This window comes from Prinia subflava, chromosome 3 (genome assembly GCF_021018805.1).
Source record: "Prinia subflava isolate CZ2003 ecotype Zambia chromosome 3, Cam_Psub_1.2, whole genome shotgun sequence".
In the NCBI taxonomy this organism is placed as follows: domain Eukaryota; kingdom Metazoa; phylum Chordata; class Aves; order Passeriformes; family Cisticolidae; genus Prinia; species Prinia subflava.
Genome location: NC_086249.1, coordinates 42509416 through 42529160, shown reverse-complemented (window position 1 = coordinate 42529160; position 19745 = coordinate 42509416). Strand labels below are relative to the sequence as shown.

The 19745-nt window shown below is 38.2% G+C and overlaps 1 protein-coding gene across 3 annotated transcripts in view; it reads left to right on the top strand.

Moving 5' to 3' along the window:
* The window catches only part of PROSER1 (proline and serine rich 1), a 22509-nt gene extending 2764 nt beyond the window's left edge, over positions 1-19745 (top strand). For 2 of the 3 annotated variants that reach the window (XM_063391985.1, XM_063391983.1), the window contains exons 2-13: positions 2277-2342; positions 3058-3126; positions 3356-3450; positions 5652-5745; positions 6211-6321; positions 7044-7127; positions 8000-8078; positions 10295-10387; positions 10509-10553; positions 12795-14556; positions 15207-15354; positions 16704-18303. In XM_063391985.1, the coding sequence (XP_063248055.1) occupies positions 3383-3450; positions 5652-5745; positions 6211-6321; positions 7044-7127; positions 8000-8078; positions 10295-10387; positions 10509-10553; positions 12795-14556; positions 15207-15354; positions 16704-16826 (2607 nt within the window). In that variant the 5' untranslated portion in view covers positions 2277-2342; positions 3058-3126; positions 3356-3382 and the 3' untranslated portion in view covers positions 16827-18303. Of the gene's footprint in view, positions 1-2276; positions 2343-3057; positions 3127-3355; positions 3451-5651; positions 5746-6210; positions 6322-7043; positions 7128-7999; positions 8079-10294; positions 10388-10508; positions 10554-12794; positions 14557-15206; positions 15355-16703; positions 18304-19410 lie in introns of those variants that run through there. The other variant, XM_063391984.1, reaches the window with a different exon arrangement.

Sequence of the window (19745 nt, the reverse complement as noted above, 5' to 3'; positions counted from 1 at the left end):
TTCTTGTTTCACCTGGGAAGCAGAAACCCCTAACGATGTTGTTGCAGTTAAGCAGAGGTTATTTAAGTGTTACAGTAGAACAGTTCACCTCCAAAGCTGTCTTGGTATGACAATGAAGGGCTTGTTTCAGATGGGATTTCTTTGTGGCAGAGCAGCGATCCCACAGCATTTTTGTATTAAGTAGAGGTTTTTATTGTGTTGGTTTGTCTAGGAGAGGTAAATTTCCTTTATTTGGACTCGGGTACTGGAGTTGAATTTCAGTTCAGTTTCTCTTCGTCATGAGGCAGTGATGGGTGCAGTTGCAGTGTTATTATTTTGCAACATATTGAGGTATAAAAGCCATATTGAGGTATAAAACCGTTCCACAAGCCCCAGGGGTGTCTTTCTTATCACAACTACATTTTTGCATAAGGTCATGGTCATAAAGTCTCCTTTATAAAACATCTAAAAACATGACAGTCTAAGATATTTCAGGGTGTGGACTTCCCTCCCAACTTATGAATTTGTGTGGAAAATCTGGGCACCACAAAAAAAAAAAAAAAACAACCCAGGGAATGACTAACACTCGAATGCTTTCTCTGATGATTGATGGTGGGAGGGAGTAATGTTTCAATTACATTACTGCAGTGCAGTCCTTCAGAATATGCTCTGTGATTACTAAAGACTTCAGACAAAAGGGCTTAGACATGTGATTTTAGGCAATTATGTTTCCTCTATGCTATCTGCCTGTATTCCTGTATTCCAGCTTGCTGTTGATCTAAGGATCAGTGCTGTGCTGTGTTAATAATAGTTGTGCTGTTGTGGTGTCCAAATTCATTGTCCAAATGCTGATTTTGTGTCTTTGTTGTTGTTTTTGTTTAAGCTTCATTTCTAGCTCTGTGGTAGAACCTTCTTTATTATGTGATCTACAAGTTTGTTGTGTTGGCATGTTTCATTTTCAATCCTACAGTTAGCAAGAACAATTATTTAAATGTCTTCATGTGTAGCTTACTTCTTTTTTTCCCTGTATGTATTTACAAGCACTTGCAAAATAAACTTTGGGGGTTTTGTTTGTTTGTTCCTTCCATAAATATGCATAGCAGTGCTTTCTGTTTGTACTTTTGTTATGAAATCATTCAGTTGTTGATTTAAGAAGGGAAAAGTAACATTTGTTTCCATTAAAAAAAATATATACCCTGCTTTTTTTCACATCAAGAGGAGGAAGGGATAGAAGAAAAAATGAGCACAAAGACAGAAATTCATTCCCCTTTGTGACTTCAATGTATCTGGTAGTGTTTGTCCCTTAATGGTACAGAAAGGAAGAGGATTGCCTCAGACAGTATCCAGGCAGGTTTCTGTGCCCCTGTGCTACTCATTCACAGTCAGGCTGCAGTGATGGACACCTTTGTGTCTGTCTGTGTGGGGGGACAGGAACAAAAAAGCAAGGCCTAGGGGTAGATTCTAGGGCTGTTGGGAGGAAGATAGAAGTGGGTGTGTGGGTAAAGCTAAAGGTAGTTTGAGAATACACAAGATCTAATATTTAGAAGGGGACTTGGAAACTGTGGAAGAAGGGTGTTTTCATGGGCCTGGGGCAGGAATTCAGCTGTTAGCTGCCTTCTTTACATTTTGTACCTGTCACGGAGGGCTGGGTGCAGGGGAGGGAGGAAGTCCTGGCTGTTAGACAGCTCACCTGGTTATCAACACAGCTGCCCTGTCACCAAGTCAAAAGGCCAGTACTGCATTAAAGTGCTGAGCTGTGTTTGTTTGGGGTGACTGCATGGTAAAATATGAACTGCGTAAGGGTAACGATAAGACAGTGTCCATCTCTGCACCAAGCTTTGTCGAGTATTTAATTCTGTCTGGATAGACTCATTATCCAATTCCTTCATAAATTCACTGAAATAAAATACTTTGTCAGCTAGTTTATAGTGGCCATACAAAGTAATTGCCTAAATAATCAATAATCAATGTATATCTTGTCTAACTTAAAATTGATGTAAATCATTGGAGCAAAAAGAAGAGTGATTATGTTCTCTCAGTTAGAAGCAACTACAAAAAAGCAAAATCAATTAAATAAAAAAGGAGTATTTTTTAAACAGAAGAATCAAATCACATCTTCCTGCTTTTCACTGTTCTCAGTTACCTAAGACATATACTTACTTCAAAATGCTGCAGTGTAATTGATACAAATGTCACTTTGTAGGGGCAGATTTTAGATTAATAGATTAGCAGATGGTTGTGCTATAATTACAATTTTTGAGTCACTAATTATGCTTTTTTTTTCCTATATCTTTTAGGCTGTATTGACTGAGTACAAATTAAAAGCTATTGAATATGTGCATGGATACTTTTCCAGTGAACAGGTAAAGTCCACACTGTTATGGGTTTAATGGGAGCTATTGTTTTTTATGTATTTAGTAATACAAACCAGTTGTCTCCAGTCATACTGAGGCTGATCATATTAACTTTTCATATTTATTAACTTAGGAGATGTAATTCCTTATTATTATATCAGCATGACAGTATTAAAAAGAGTTCCAAGTTGCTTTGTCATCAAAATCACTACATTTTCATTCTTACTGTGTCTGGAATATGGTATAAATTTATTGTAATGGAATTTAGGATTGTTTTGTGTGTATTGTCTAAATAGAGATGTAGTGATAATGTATAATATGATAATATGTAGATTTTCTTTTTCCTCTTTCTTTTCCTTCTGGCTTTTTTTGTGTATCTTTGGGAATAGGTTGTTTGGGCTTCTGATTGTTGATAAGCTTTTTCAGAGCTACTTGATTTTTTTTTACTTATTCTAATACAGTGGTATTGTTATTCTTGTATGCTAATATATGTCAAAAAGTATTTTAGTTATTTCAATGTAAAGTCATCATCTCATAAAATACAATTTTTAGGTACCTACTTAGAAATAAAAGGAAGGTTAGATGCTGACAGGCACCAACAATCATAAATCACAGACAGATTTTTTAGTAGTATACCAGCTACAGAAGTGGAAAGGTCTGATTGATGGTGTTAGCATACATTTTTAATATATCTGAAAGATAATTGAAGGCCTTACTGTTGCAGGTTGTTGAATTACTGAGATACTTCTCCTGGGCAGAACCACAGCTTAAGGCAATAAAGGCTTTACAACATGTAAGTTCTTGTGACATGATTTTGTGGAAAAAATTTTCTCTTTTAATGTCATTTTTATTTTATGACACCTACTTCTCAACTTATGGGTCAATATACCCTGTAAAATCTTCAAAGTTTCTTCTTCATCTCCTTCAGCGTTGAAGAAGCTATGAAATTTCCTATTTCTGTTTGGAATATCTGTTCTGACTAAAGTGACTTCTACTTTCTTTCTTTCTTTCTTTCTTGTCAGAAAATAGTGGCAGTTCCAGCATCAAAAATGGTTAATATTCTCAACTGCTTCACATTCAGCAAAGATAAACTTATTGCCCTTGAAATCTTAGCTTCGTAAGTATCTCTTTTGCTGTGTTCCTCAACTTGTATTGGTTTAGCTCATGTTTGAGGATATAAAACTTTAGATACTCCTAGAAGGAAGCACTGTGCCTGTTTTTAAGGTAAACCACAAATCCATTACTGATGGGGCTGTTTAAAAGAATAATTACAAGTAGACTTAAGACTGAGAGAATTGGGTTTGTTCAGCCTGGAATGAGTTGGGGGGACTGATTGTGCTGCCTTAAGGGAGCCTGCAAGAGGGCTGGAGTGTAGTAACAGGATAAGGGGAATGGCTTCACACTGAAAAATAGTGGGTTTAAAATGGATATTAGGAAAAAATTCTTTGCCGTGAGGCTGGTGAGGCACTGGCACAGGTTGCCCAGAGAAGTTTGGATGCCCCATCCCTGGCAGTGTTCAAGGTCAGATGGATGGGGCTCTGAGCAACCTGGTCTAGTAAAAGGTGCCTCTGCTCACCTGAAGGGGCTTTGGAGCTAGATGATATTTAAGGTCCTTCCAACCAATGATTCTATGATTATGGAAAATTCCATAGTTCATTTGAGTCTTGTGCTTGCTGCTGTGTGGGCTTCTGCCTGCTGAAAGATTGCAACTCTGGTGGTGTTTTTACTGTGGTCTTCAAATGTTGTAGAGAACAAAGAGGGCCTTAAGCTTATTTCTCTGCTCACTGAAATCTGGAAGACTTGAGACCAGGAAATTCTGGGAATTGACCCATTTTTGAAAAGTTCTCTAAATATTACATATTTAGAAATGAGTTGAATAAATGGATCTCTTAAACTGACAAATCTACTGTCTATAAAAAAAGTATAGATATTCTAAATTTATATTTACAGAGAAAGTTGGTGTTTTCCTAGTGAGCAGAGTTGTTTCAAAGGATCTATTACACATTTAAAACGGAACTCTTCTGCTTGGTTCAGGGGATTTATTTTATAAAGTGTTGTTCTTTTTTGATTTTTTTTTTTCTTTTTTTTTTTTTTTTTGCTTTAAGCGTATCTGTCTTCCCTGTGAGTGCTGTATTACGGTCTGCTTGAACTTCCTGGAGCATATAAATTCGTGATACAAATAGCCATAAAACAATTAAGACTGAGAATACAGACATGATTTTACTTTTGGAGCTGAGCTTAAGGAAGCCATGTCAGTGCTCCAAGTCTATTTCAGAACAAAACAAAACAGGATAGCCTAAGGAAAGTTAGTGGCACATTAGACCAGCCTGTTATCTTCTGGTGATGAGACTGGAGCTCTTGGACTCTTCAGTTACTATGCTTCAGCTGATGTGGGGGGAAAGTACAATAACTTCCTTAGCTGTTGAATTTCTACAGTACAAGAGCAAAATAAGGGAGTTGTGATTACAAATCCTAGCCCAAATCTATGTGCTGCTTATTTCATTAATCAGGAATAATGAACAAAGCTGAAAGCTCATTCACATTTTAATACTGTTCTTTGAGGAGTTTTTCATGGCTTCATTCAATGTTTCACTGATTTAATTTCTGTCTAATATCCTCCTTTGAGGAGTCCTCCTTTTTGGTGCTGTATTGTATTTCCAGTAGTTTGGATGGCACAGGTAATATATGACAGAGAAGTGCTGGTAAAATACTGGTCAGAATTTGAAAAAGATGGGCACAATCAGGCATTGGTCTCCTTATAGTCACATATTTTGTTCTCTGTGATGTGTCTAGTTTGTTTTGGGAAGGAAAGAGAGGAGAAGTATCACTTGGAACTATACGAAGGCTTTCACTAGCTCTGTAGAACTTGGAGATATTTACTAGGAATTATCTTTTTCATTCTAAAGTAAATTAGATGAAAACTACTAGACTAGCAAAGGAAGCAGCGGCAAATTGAGTAGCTGCTGGTTTTCTGCTGTGCTAGGAATTGTGTTAGTAGTAACTAAAGTTTTCTAATGAACTGTTGCAATGCAAAATTCACTTTTTCTACATCCTTACTCATGCAATAAAGTTTAGCCATCATCATCCATTGCTCTGTATTGATATTTAGTTCTAATACCATGTTTTACCTACAGGTGTGAAGTCCATATTTAAGCCTAAGATTTTTAGTTTAATAATAATAATATTATGGTCTGAAATAATTACTTTTTTTAATGTGTTTTGGGTAGTGGCTAACTAAGTGTGGGTCACTTTTCAGTGGTGCATTGTTTCAGCTTATGCAAATGGCATGGCAGTAATTGTCTGTCAATGTCTTTACAGCAACATTGTTGATGCCCAGAATTATCGCCTCATTGAAGATCTGTTCAGAATTAATATGTCAGAGAAGAAAAGATGCAGAAGAATTCTTGAACAGGTAATCAAGATAAACTAATATCCTTGGTTCTGTTAGGATTCTGTTTGCATCCTTGTGGTCATTGCGGGGTCAGGGCTTAGCATGAGGACTTCTGGGAGTTGCTGGTGTAAATCAAGCTGAAACAAACAACTGCAAAAAGATAAAAGCATCTGCAACAAAAGGAGAAGTTTTTGTCAGGCATTAGGAACATAGGGAAAAAAGGGACACGGGATTGCAACTAATGCTGGAGGAAACTGTGTTTGTTTTAGAGAACACCAAATGCTTAAGCCCAAGTTCAGTATAAGTAGAGGAGGACTTTAGCAAAAGTTTGAACTGTTTGGATTATTTGGAGTAAGACTTGAAACACAGACTTCAGTTGTTCCGTGTAGGTTGATTTATGCAGCCTAAATGTCATGAACTAGTAATTAGTTTCTTTAGAGCATTGAATTTGATAGCAAATAATCTTCTTTCTTGATTATTTTGCAGGCTTCAAAAACAGGTTGTAAGGCTCCTCATGCTATGATATCATCCTGTGGCATGATCCCTGGCAATCCTTATCCCAAGGGTAAACCAAGCCGCATAAATGGAATTTTTCCAGTAAGATCCTATGCTTTTGCCTTTCACAAATGAACCCTTGATTTAAGATTCATTGTCGTATAAACAACCCCAGAATTCATATACATGGAAGGAGGAGTAGAATCAAAACCAAAGTGTGTTTTTTGGGGTTTTTTTGTTTGTTTGTTTTACCACATTCCACATTTATAGGGAACTTCCATTATTTTTATTTGCCTGTTCTTTCTATGCTGCTTCAGGTAAGGATTACTTAAATAAGACATTGTGTATGTCCGGAAAATATTGTAAATTCCAGCAGTATTTGGCAGAATCAGGAGAGGTGTCAGGAGGCTTCCTCGTGTGTTGATAAAGTGACCTAATATAGTCACTGCATCACTACTGCTGATCTTAGGGTGGCTCTTAAGCATGTTAAGCATTTCCTGTGAACACTTAAAGGCCAGCAAAATTAACTGAAATTAATGTTATCACATCCACAAGTCAAAATGCAGAATTCTATCATCATTGTTTAAAATGCCTCTCTTTACAAAAGTTCAGTGTTACAAACCAAGCTATTGGAATGCTTTTACTCATTACTTTACAAGCCTAAAATGGTTGGTTGGGTTGTTTTTTTTTTGCTGAAAAACGTGGTTACTTTCAGAATGTTCAAAAACTGAAATGTGGCTCAGGAAAAAAATCAAATACAGCACAAATTGCACAGCCAGATTTGCTTCTAAATTAATGCTTGGTTTAATTTTCTTTTGTTTCAGGGAACCCCTATCAAAAAGGACACAGAGGAATGTACTAATGAAGGAAAGGGAATAGCAGCCCGTATACTTGGACCATCCAAACCAGTATGTCTAAAAAATTAATAAATAAATGAAACTTTAAAAATCCCCAAAACAACTACCAGCCAATTCAACAAGGCTTTGTTATAAAATGCTGTTATGTTGCACAAAGAATGTAGAGCAGCAGTTTAATTTAATCCAAACTTCTGTAATGAATATGAGCTCTAGTTTTTATCTGTAGAGGGGAAGGATTTTCTACTGGATACAATGTGCGTGCATTTGAAGACAGAATTTAAATTACAGTAGCAGAAGAGAAAACGAAAATCATTTTTAGTAATCCATCATGAGCTGCTCTCTGAGGATTTCTCACATAAAGACAGAAAATGCCTCCATCTTTGAAACTTGAGTTACAGTAGTGCCTAGAAAGAGAAAGAGGTTCTTGTTTCTTAACAACACAGCTGATCCGTATTTCAAAATTTTTAAGCATGTGGGACAAACTTTCAGTGAACTTGTTACTACTTTGAAGTATTGTCCAAATGTTTTATTACTTTTATTGTGTTTCCCGCAAAACTGTATTAATTTAAAGACAGAGGTACCTTCAGAAATATTTGCTAGTTTTAAATGTGCTAAACCTTAAAAATGAGAAGTCAATCCAAGACTGCAGTGTGTGAACTGCAAGGCAGAGAGGAGCTCCCTTTCCCACCTGTGCTCAGTTTTGTATTAGAATTTAAAGGTATACTAGTGATATTTGTTTCACTTCTTTCAAAGAGTGAAATACTTGCAGTCACTGTGGATATTATGAAAAAAAAAATCATATCACATATATTTGTAGTGAAGAATGCCTGTCTGTAGAAGTATCTGAATGTTACCTTTTTGTCTGAGAAACATTAGGTAATGCTTTCACTCTTGCTTTTTCCATTTGTTTTTTGTTTATGTAGGCTCCATCAACGTACAATCCACACAAACCAGTTCCATACCCCATCCCACCATGTCGGCCACATGCAACTATTGCACCAAGTAAGGTTTCTGTGTGTTCTAGCTTGATGCTATTGTTCATGCATTTGCCTTTTGAGTAATGTGTCAAGTGTCAGTTTCTCTGACCATGGTCATATCTGAAATTGGCTTCTGCTCCCTGAGCATGCTCTGGGTTCTGGGTTCTACCTTTTCTTTCATGACAGCAGAATTTATAAAAAGAGGAATATATTGACTTCTTTTTCCAACATTCATAAGAAAAAATCACAATCCTGTTCTGATGACAAGATATTTAATTTATGAGAGGCATTGTGCATGTTGGACAAGACAAGGGCTTTGGCTTTGCTGTAATGTTTGGCCAAGGCTTGGGCTTTGGCTTGACAAGTCTGACTTGTTGCTGTAGAACCCAGCTTGGGATATGGTCAGTCACAGCCCTGAACTGGGTGGAACTGTGTAGGAACTTGCTGAAGGGCTGTGAGCTGTTTCTCAGTTGCCTTCAGTTTTACCTTCTCCTCATCATAATGGGGACTAAACAGTTTCCTAAAAGAAAAGTAGATTTTAGTCTCAGAAAAGAAATAGTGATTGCCTTTTCCTGCCATTGCTCTATTTCTAGCCTTAGGTAACATTGAGCCTTTGTTTATAAGCTCCTCTCTTTGCTCTGCTGCATCAATTGTTAGACTTGAGACATTTTTGGAAGGCAGCAAGGTAATTGCCTTTTCTTTGGAAGAAAGCTAAGACTACTTAAAGTAGGTAGATTCAGGTCTGGCAGCTGAAAGGCTTTCTAATCTTGAAATTCTGTACTGCAAAACAAGGAGTGCTCTGCTAAGGATGCTTGCTTTCCACTGATTTCAGGGAGTTTTTCAGGAAGTTGATAAGAAAGTGAAGCAGATCTCCTAGCAAGCATGCTGAAGGCTTAATCACCTAATTAGCTTGTTGTCTGCAAGTCTTTTTATAGCCATTTTAGGAAAATGGGCACTTCTAGTGGCTAAACTAAGACTGATTATTTATGCCCAGGAAATTACTTGTTCCCAAGAAACTGTATGGGAAACTTGCAGACCAACTCAAATTTATGTTGAATAAATCCTATCCAAAGTGTCTTACAGCACAAAGTTTGGCCTGTGGCAGGATAGAAATATTAGTACAGTTTTAGGATATGAAAGAGCTTTTGAGGTTTCAAGGCCTTACTACGCTGCAACATGTTTTTTAAGAAAGCTCTTGTGACAACAGAATTCATAACTGGTGAAATTATATGTATAAGTGTGTTTAATGAGATTGCAGTTGCTGACCTGAAACTATTGAATGTGATTGTTTTCAGTCAGTGGTTAGAGTGATGAATTGTTTTCTGCCTCTTGAACATTTCTTTCCTGAGTGATGCAGTGATTGTTAGTTGCTTTTCTAATTTTCAGGTAAGAGTTGTTGTGCAAGAAATCTTTATATGAGATGGAATTACTGTGAAAGGATGAAATAAGAAAGGACTTCTAAATGACAAATTAGTGCACTTTCAGTATTGCTGAATTGCTATCTTTTCCCATGAAGTCCAAGTTCTTATGCTCTTAAATTGTTAATTCAGGGCCATTGTGAAATGTGTTTGTGTTCCTGCAATTTAAATTCAGATGTGTTTCATCAGAACTGTATACCACACCCTACAGCAGTTTGAGTTGCTCCAAAAAATAACGGAGGAAAAAAAATTATTTAATATGTTAATTGCTGCAAGAATTTTATCTTAAAAATACTTTGCTAACCTGCTTGAATTTCTTAACATTTAAAGAAATATTGAAGAATCCTAGATTAAGTATTTGACAAGGGATGTTTTTCTCAGAGTTTTCTGGCTAGTGTTAAAGGGTCATGGTTACTGATGTGTGTTTGGCTCCTTTGTTTGTCTGGCTTTCATGCTGAAGAAGGAGTTGGAACAGCCTTTAAATTAGGAATAGGAAAGGAACCAATGATGCTGTAGACACTCTGTATCACTCCTCCCTTTGGAGTTTTTGCAGGCAAAATGGAACTGAAAGGAATTGAAACATGGCTTTTTCAAGCTCTCTTAAGAGAATTGCCCTTAGTAAAATTTGGGTAACAATGCATGCCATTCAGGCAGACATTGGCAAAAGGCAGCATCCAGCCTGGATAAATGACTGGTCCAGCTTTTTGATGAAGGAATGTCTTACAGTCTTGAAAATATTCTTTTAAAGGAGAAGATGATTACTGGTTGCTCTAGATACCAGTTCTTCTGACAACAGGAATGTGTATTGCCTTTGTTATTTTAGGTGCTTACAACAATGCTGGCTTAGTTCCAATGGCCAATGTCATAGCTCCAGGCTTACCAGCTCCTCCACCATACACCGCTAATCAAGTATCAGGTAAAGCATGCATATCTTTAAAAATATTCATGCTGTTTTTCCTGGTGCATTGCTGGGGGTGGATCGTTCACTGTTGGAGTTCCATTTGCCTTTCAATAACAATCTGCTGTTCTCTGTTTAGAAAATGAGGACCTTTCCTCCCAGGCTAAACCTTCCCAAAATCAAGGTAAATTGCAAATCCACAGGGGGATTTTTGTGTTGATTGTGTCTTTGTTATTTGTTCAGAAAATGTTAACAACTTGTTTACTGGGATCTTCATAAGCTTCTAAGTATGCAGCCACTGAGTATGTGGAATAGGATCTCTTGAGAGCAGAGAAAAATATCATCAGTCATTTGTACTTAGAAGCATTGAAACATGAAAATTCATTCTTTAGTGTTAGTTTATCAAAGTTTTTTATATTCTTCATTATATAAGTATGTGAGAAATCATGCTAAAAGCTAAATCGAAATACCCTTTGCAATGTCATGCACTTAAATACTTCAGTAAATCTTTGCAATTTTTAGAACTCTGGACATCTGTTGGAAAACTCACTGACATTTTAATTTCATAGATCAGTTGCAATAAGAAGGTAGGAATACAAGAGAGATTTAGAGATTTTTGAATATCTTATCCCAGAGTGTTAGATCCGACTATGTCTACTTGCACTTTAGTCTTACCCTGTAGGATGTCCTGTTCTTTTTACCGAGACAGTTGTGCGTTTTTATTGTTTTTATTTGTGTGGTGCTTTTTACACTTAGTACAAAGCATAATAATAAGTCCCATTAGGAACTACTTATAAAAAGGCTTTGATAACACTGTGTTAGATTTGACAAATACAAACTGAGAGTTTACTGACCATTGAGTCAGGCATATTAACAAATACTGCAAATAGATAAAATGACTGTGATAAGTTTAGCTACTGTAAATATTCCTAGGGAACAAAAAAAAAAGTTACGTTTTGTCTTTCCTTCTCTATGTCCAGGGATGGTTCTACAGAAATGTTTTGAAGAATCACTTCATTCTTTTTTGCCTCTCTTTAAGTGTGCATGTATTTTTATAAAGTTAGTTCATACATCTAAATGAATACAGTGTAAGGAGTGAAATATTCTCTTAGGAAGAAAAGTTCAGTACCAACTCTGAGGTCTAGTACAGCTGTATTTCATTAGTGATTATCTTGGCTGTCAGGATTAAATAACTGTGATGTTTAGGAGAGTCTTCAGCTAAGAAAAGAACTGAATCTAGAGCTGGGCAGTCATGGGTATTTTTGACAAGAGTATGTCAAAGGAAATAGTTTTTTGCAGATTTTAGAGTTTCAGCACACAGAAGATCAGAATTTGTCATATCAACTTAGGTCCAAGATTTTAAAGAATAATTTTCTGGATTTGTGTGTAGAATTATATGTAGAAATCAGGCAAGAGAGACATGTAGGCTGCTAGAGAGTTATGGGTAGTAAGTTTGACTAGTTGGATGAGTGTCTTGCTTACATTTGAACAGATTATTCCAAAAGTAAAATAAAGCACAAGGGTTGTTTGAGAGGAATGATTTAATAACATGTTCCTGTTCCACAGGAAACTAGAGGTAGGCATATCAAGACTCTTGACATGCCAGTGTTCATACATGCAGGTCCCTTCCATTAACCTCCACCTCCCCATTCACAGTGTGCCTGCCTGTTTTCCTGCAGCTTGACTGGTGTCTCTAACTTACTTTGTAGGATTGACACAAGCTGATACTTTAGGTGGCAGGTGCTTCCCTTTATTACAGACACCTGACTAAAGACTCCTAGAAAAACCTGTTGATAAAGTCAAGCACCAATGTTAGTTTACTACTGTAGTGTGATAAATTAATTTAAAAGTGTACCTTCTTAGAATCAAAATCTGAAGGAAGCACAGTGAAGAGAATGACCTGATTTTGAAGGAAAGAAAACTACCAGCACCTGAAATCAGCTTTCTTCAGTTGTTGACTAAACTTCTCTGAAATCATGATACATTGAATTAACTGGTTCTGAAGGAAATTCTGACCTTCAGTGAGAGTGGATGCAGAGGAGCCCAGGTGATCTGATCCTGAGGGAATATTAGATCTGGTTTGGGTACTGCAAAATGTTAGCGACCAGAGGGAGGGTGTTTACTTGTATCACTTAGATGTACTTGAGTTTCTAACTGTTTTGCATGGGATCATGAAGAGGTAGCAGATGTCAGAGTGTTTTAAAAAGGAGTGTTAGCCCACATGGTGTACAATTTGTGTGATGTGTTTGTGTGTACCTTTTTGGTTTGTTTTCATAGGTCCTGCTGTTCATTGTTTGTATGTACACATTGTGTGTTAGCTATTGCCCATGTATCATATTTTGAAATGCTGTATAAAATGGTTTTTTGTTGATTTCAAACATTTCTGACAGTTTCAAGTCTTCTTACTAGTTTTGTTTCTTTGCAGCTTTTTCTGCACAAGCGAATCAGCTCTTTACTCCTCATGGTTCTAATCCTTCAACACCTGCTGCTACTCCAGTCCCTACCCCATCACCTGTCAAGGCAATAAGCCATCCATTAGCACCTGCAACTCCACTCATCTCTGGGATGAACATGTCTACCCCTGTCCTTCCTGTTTTCCCAGGACAGGTCTCCTCTTCCATCCATTCATCTCAGCCATCCACCCCAACCCCTACTGTCATCAAATCCCTTTCATTGCCTGGTGTTCCTGTCACATCTGCTCACAGTGCAACCTCTACCCCTATACCCTCAGCTTTTTCTGGGCTGGCTTCTATCCCTGCTGCTGTGCCCACTCCGCAGGGTTCTTCCACTCCATGTGCCACACCTGCACCCACTGAAGCTTTTGCATCTGCTGCTGCACCATTTGCTGGCCTCCCGTTCTCTGCAACCTCTTCAGTTGCTTCTGCTAATAATCCTGCTCCATTGTCATCAGTCTTTGCTGGCCTCCCTTTATCCTTGCCTCCCAATGCCCAAGGGATTTCTAGTCCTGTTCCATCTACAATTGCCAGTTCTTCTGCCACTACCATTCCTGGCTCGCTTAGCTTGCCTAACCCAATTTTGTCTGTCCTAAAGGGATTTCTGACATCAAATGACACTTCATTAATCAATTCATCTGCTTTACCTTCTGCTGTGACGAGTGAGCTTGCTTCTTTATCTGCTCTTGCTAGTCAAAACTCTGACCCTCCCACTTCCTCTGTCAACAAATGTTATACTCCATCAGCCACTCCCAACACACAGCGTTCCTCCACACCTGGGCTGGCTGTTTTTCCAGGTCTTCCATCCCCATCTGTAGCCAATTCTAGTTCCACTCCTCCTACATTGCCTGCACAGTCACCTTTAACCACTTCGCCATCGATTATGCCAGTCAGCTGTGGCTCCTCAGCCTCCCTCTTGCATGGCACAAGCCCTACTAATCCTGACCAGCAGATCTCATCAGCCCCAGCTGCCACAAGTATCCCAGTTCTGGTCAAAACAGAGCCCATGAGTCCTACCCTGTCGGCCTTCAAAGGTCCTTCCCATTCAGCCAGCCCCTCTCACGGCACTCTAGGGCTGTCAGGGCTGGGGCGTGCTTACACCTCAGCAGCTTCAGTGCCTGTCAGCTTACCCAGCTCCCTGAATCCAGCGCTGTCAGGGCTCTCCTCTTTGAGTGCTCCTCTGAACAACTCCAGTTCTCTGGCTTCCATTTCCCTCGCCCCCCACGGCTCCTCTGCTCCCATTGCCCCCGTGTTCAATGGACTTCCTCCGTTCACGTCTCTAACCAGTAACTTTGCTTTTACTGGTACCCCAGCACTGACCCCGCCCGTCACTCTCCCGGGGTCTCTGCTGGCCGCTCCGGCCACGAGCGCTTCGGCCGTCTCCGCCCCCCATGTGAGCTCCACCGCCACCGTACTCTCAGGACTCGCCGCCTCCGCAACAGTCTCCGCTCCACCCTTCTCGCTTAACTTGTCCAGTGCTGTCCCTTCCCTTTTTTCTGTTGCCCAGGGACCTCTGGGATCATCAAACCCATCCTTCCCTGGTTTTCCCGTCTCTAACACACCCTCTGTCACTCCTGCTCTCCCTTCTTTCCCTGGCCTCCAGGCATCTTCTGCAGTAGCAGCAGTTGCACCGTTGCCAGCAGCTGCCACAGCCCCATCTCCGGCTCCAGTCCTGCCAGGGTTTGCCTCGGCCTTTAGCTCAAACTTCAACTCTGCACTTGTGGCACAGGCTGGGTATGTTACTGTTTCTAGTTCTATGAACTATTTATTCTTCTCTTGACCAAAACACTGATTTTTATTTTAGCTGTGTGGACAATATTTTCGCTCATAGTTACTAATTGCAGATAATTTTTGAAGTTAGTTCACTACTACATTTCCACTTGTCTTTAGAGGCAGGTAGAGTAGTGACTAAATAGGTTGGCCTTAACAGTCTTAATAGACAGTCTAATCAATGAGGTGCTAGTGATCTTATTTCCCAGAGGAGGATACTTGGTATGTCCTAGGCTTTTACAAGAATGGATTCCACGTGGGCATCCATTGACACACACAGATAGTGGCAAACAATATCTTAGATGTTTTAAGGAAGTAATCAGCATAAATTATTGTCTGTAAAGTTTTTTTTTGGTATGTGAATCATCAGCACAGTTGAGGTACAAAACATTTTGAGTCCCCTTAGGTGTGTTCCAGACAATCTTGGTTTGTCTATGCGTAAATAATTTTTAGGTATAGACTGGACTTCAGTTTAGAAATCCTGGCCTTCATGAAATTTAGAAAAATAACTGCTTTTGTAATTGGTATAGACATAAGCTAATAAAGAGGGAAGCAGAATAAAACATGGTGCAGATGTTCCCAATAATAGCCTCATTTTGACTATGTTCTTTCAGCTTGACTTCTGGACTACAGACACCAGGAAATGCAGTTTTTCCTGGTCTCTTATCTCTCCCTGGTATCCCTGGCTTTCCCCAAAGTGCCGCACAATCTTCCTTACAGGAATTGCAGCACAGTGCAGCTGCACAGTCAGCACTACTGCAGGTAATGTGCCTATTTGTTAACACTGTTCTGTTTCCAGTGATCTCTTGAGCATGTACTTGCCTGTTAATTCCTTGGGATTACTTTAATTCAGTAAATGATTAAAACCCCTAAATTGTGTGAGAACTGATTACAAGGATGATGATAAAAAACAACTTGTGCTAACTTCCTAGTCAAGGGCAGTATACAATGCTTCATGAATGAGATCAAAACATTATCTAAAACTCTTTGTGAAATGGGAAGAAGTAAAAGAAAAGATAATGCAAATTAATTTTTTGCTGAGTTTGTGTTAAATCTAATGAGCTGACCATACCATTGCAAAATCTGCGCTCAGTTCCAGTCTGACATTTGAATAACTTACAGGTATCTGTGGACCATTTGTTGTGAGTTACGTGCCTCTGCACATGTAATCAGATTGTCTTGAATTTGTGTCTGTTGTGGTTGTACTTTTCTCTTGATAGTTCCCACAAATAGAATTGTAATATAAGCTTGAAGTGGCTTTGGGTAATGTGTAATTTCATCATTTCTTGTCCATGAAACAGCTTGTTTCATAAGTTAACTGAAACTATCATCATAAGTTATTCATAAGTTAACTGAAACCATCATGAGACTTTGTGTTTATATGTTTAGTTTGTCTTTTGTTAACAGCCTCTGTAAGAAGGCTTGTAAGAATTTCTTGTAAGAAATTTGTTCTGCTCTACACAATACTAAAAGAGAGAGCTGAGTGTCTTGACTTAATGTTTTCTCTCTTCTGTAACACATCAGTTGTTAAAATGGAGCATGTACTAAGTACTGTTCAGAGTGCAGCCTATTGTCAGATATCTTCTGAATATCAGGGGATTGGAAGAAGCAAGTTATTTCATCTGGGCCGTGCTGCTTTTGGAGCTCAGGAGTCTATTTGTTCTGTAGAAATGCATGCAGATTGCATTGAGGGAATATAATTGTTCTTATTTATAAGATCCAGTCACTAAAATTAATGCTTATTTACTTGAGCAATAAAGAGAAGGGAAGGTCACAGTCACTAAAATATTACAGCTCCTGATTAAGCTGTGCCTTCCAAATCAGCTGGTGCTTACTCCACTGGAAAGTAAATGCCATTAACACTTCTTTGTTTTCCCCCTTAATCCAACTGCTTTTTTTCATTCTCTGGTATTTCAGAGCAACAGTTGCACTACACTTTAACATCTTTGTATAGATGCCTTGCTCATCTCTATTCTTTGCACACTTCAGATTATAATCCATTTGTTTTGGCTTAAATAGAAGTGGTATTGTGGCTGAAATTTTGCTTAATTTGGATTTTTGTTGCCTTGTTCTTATCAGTGCTGTTACCTAACTTCTTATCTTCCTTAAAGGCACATTCTGCTTCTGCTCTGGAGAACTATACAGCTCAGCCTGAAGGTTTTGCTAACTATCCATCAACACCAGGAACACCATTTTCATTGCAGACAAGCCTGCCCCAGAGTGGATGGCAGTAAATACCAGGCATTTCTAAAGACTGCAGTGTTTGCTTGACAGAGCCTGATCCTATTCACTTTGAAGGCTGTCTCTGTGAAGTGAGAGCATGGTCTGAGCTGGGGAAAGAAAGGGAAAACATGAGGGTAAAATGTTTCCAGGAGGCTGTGTCAGATGTCAGACTTAATTTGTGAATTGCAGTCAATTTGATTCAGGGTCTGATCCTGTGAATTGCTGAGCATCCTTGACTCTCCTTTAATTTTAAGAGTTCAATGTTTGGTGTCTTCCAGGATCAGGAACGTTCTAACAGGTGTTTTTGTAAAAAGGACAATTGACTGTCAAACTGAATAGGGAGGCCAAGTATACTTAATAGTGTGAATAAGCACCTATCCTTCTGTTATGTTTTGTATGGTATATGTGGTTAATATAGATCGAGATCTAGACTGAAACTAGACAATTAAAGCTATAGATGACCTTATGTCTAGAAGCACACTTCTTGTGTGTGCACGAATCAAGGTCAGTTTGTGGTTTTTCAGATGTTTTCTTCCTATGTATAAGAATCTCCTGTTAGCATCAGCAGTATGTTAAGGGGAGAGTAGGTCAGAGGTCTGTGGGGGTTTTTTTATGCTTCAAAATATTGTCATGGGCTTGCTGCTGAATTGAGTACTCCTTTGTCTGAACAAAAAAACTAGGAAATCATGCTGTACTGTATTTGGGTAGAAGTGGATTATGTTTTACTGGAGTATGGTTTAGCTAGCTGAGAATACGTCTTTCCAAAGTACATGAAAAAAAATTAACTTGCCTCTAAAATAACGTTCCATAATATTCTCCTTGCCCCCAGCACCCCTCTGGATGAAATAATTGAACTGCGGGTAGGCTGCCTATCTGGCACTTTTGACTGCAGACTTATGTGAATGTTTACAGACATGGAGCAAGTTCTTCTCTCCCTTATACTCATAAAAAACTAATTCTCTATATGCTTTTCAGCTATAAACTGCAACTTGATGGTGCTTATCTTATCCTGTGAATATAAGTGGGAGCAGAATTTGGACCATGGATATTTTTAGTATTTTTCCTTGGAAAACATACATGATTTTAAAGGCATATAGCTAAATTAACTGTTACAATGCAGCATATAGAAAAGTCTTGCTTTGTTAGTGAAATTGAGTTGTGCACTCCTTTAATAATGTTAGTATCTGTGGCAATGTGTAACACATCATTGAATATCATCTATTTAAGATATGCTCTTGATCATGGCCTAGAGACAATAGAGATGAATGATATTCAATCATGTGATTAAATTAAAATGTAGAGATACTACACTGTAGAAATGTTCTGCACCTAGAGTTTTACTTTTTTAAAGATTGATTCTGCTGGGAGATGTTGCTAATGTATTTTCTTTCAAGATGTGAACAAACTTTTTTAGAACATTAATGGAAATTACTGTATTGGTTTTTAACATAATTTTTTTAAATAAAAAGTTTACAGTCGTGGCAAAAAGGCTTTGCTGACTATTTGCATATTTACCTAAAATATGAATGAATAAACTTGTTTTTACCAAGATACTTCTACTGCTTGATCTTGCTTATGCTGTTTCCTTTTCATGCAGAATTTTGTGCAAAATTATAAAATTGACTTCCTAAGGAATGACATTAGAAATAGCCTATCTAATTTTTAGATGAAAAACTTGAATTCTTAGAGATTTTAATGATCAAATTTATATATTATGTCAAATCTTAAAAAAAAGTGTTCTTACATTTTTTTAGTTTTTGAAACCTGTTGAATTCTCATGATTCTCCACTCTGAACTGCTCTTACAAGTGGTATCTTTGATATTGATACCTTGACTTAAGAAATCTGTGGAAGCAGTCTCTACCATCTTTTATTTTACTCTGCTTGTCATTCTTTCCATGACTTGTGCTTCATAGATTTGCAGATCAGTTGTAGAAAATAAAGAGACAGGTGTCGTATCAGGAGCCAATTGGCTTTTGTCTCCTAGATGTGAATGTAAAGCAGTTCCAAGTCAGTAAGCACTTTGTAACCTTTCTGAGGTGCAGAGTCTGACATCCTATTTCCATCCTAGTTTCCCCATCAAGAATCAAAGTTTGAACTAATTCATGTCCCCCTGTAGTCAAAAGCAAGTAATACTGTTTTGTCAGAAAGTAAGCACTTTGTGCCTCTGTTTCTTAAAATATCTGTTGAATGGTCATGGGGTATGGGGTTCTTGTCAGAGCATTGGACAACTCTGAGAGCTGAAGAGACTCAAGCCTTGTTCCTCCAAATGAAAACAGGTGAGAAATAGTGAAATCCACTATATTAAATGCTCTTCTCCTGAAGCAATGTAGTTACTGGGTGGTGTCCAGCCACTCTACCAGAGAAGAGTGTTTGATGCTCCCATTAGTGTTAGGCAAGTGAATAGGTTAAGAAGTGTTCAGTTGTAAAGTTCTTATATCTGGAATGGTCTCTCTGGTTCTTGCTGAATCCTACTGAATCATACTGAGCTGGATTTTGTAAATGGAACTCTCCAGTGGTTAGGATTAAAATACAACATTTTAAATATATCTCCTGATGTAAAATTGTTTTTTTATTATTTTTTTTTCCTCCTCAGGAATAAAGTCTGTGTTCTGCATTGCAGTAAACTGCTGTGACCCAGCCTTGGAATTTCTGAAGGGAGTGATTTGTCCTGAGCTCTTTCATGCTTACTTGAGCACCATTTTTAGACAGCCAAGGAAATGTCTGCTCCTGAGGCAAACCACCTTGAACTGAGCCTGTGCCAGGAAAGGGCTCTTGCTGTATGACTTTAATTTTGGACTAACTGATTTTTTTCACTGTTCAAGTTGCCTATTACTGCTCTAGTTTGTGTGTTTTGTGAGGGATGCAAAGATAAGGTTTAGTGAAGTGTTTCTTGAAATAAAAACTTTTTTGCAACAACTAAGAACATAA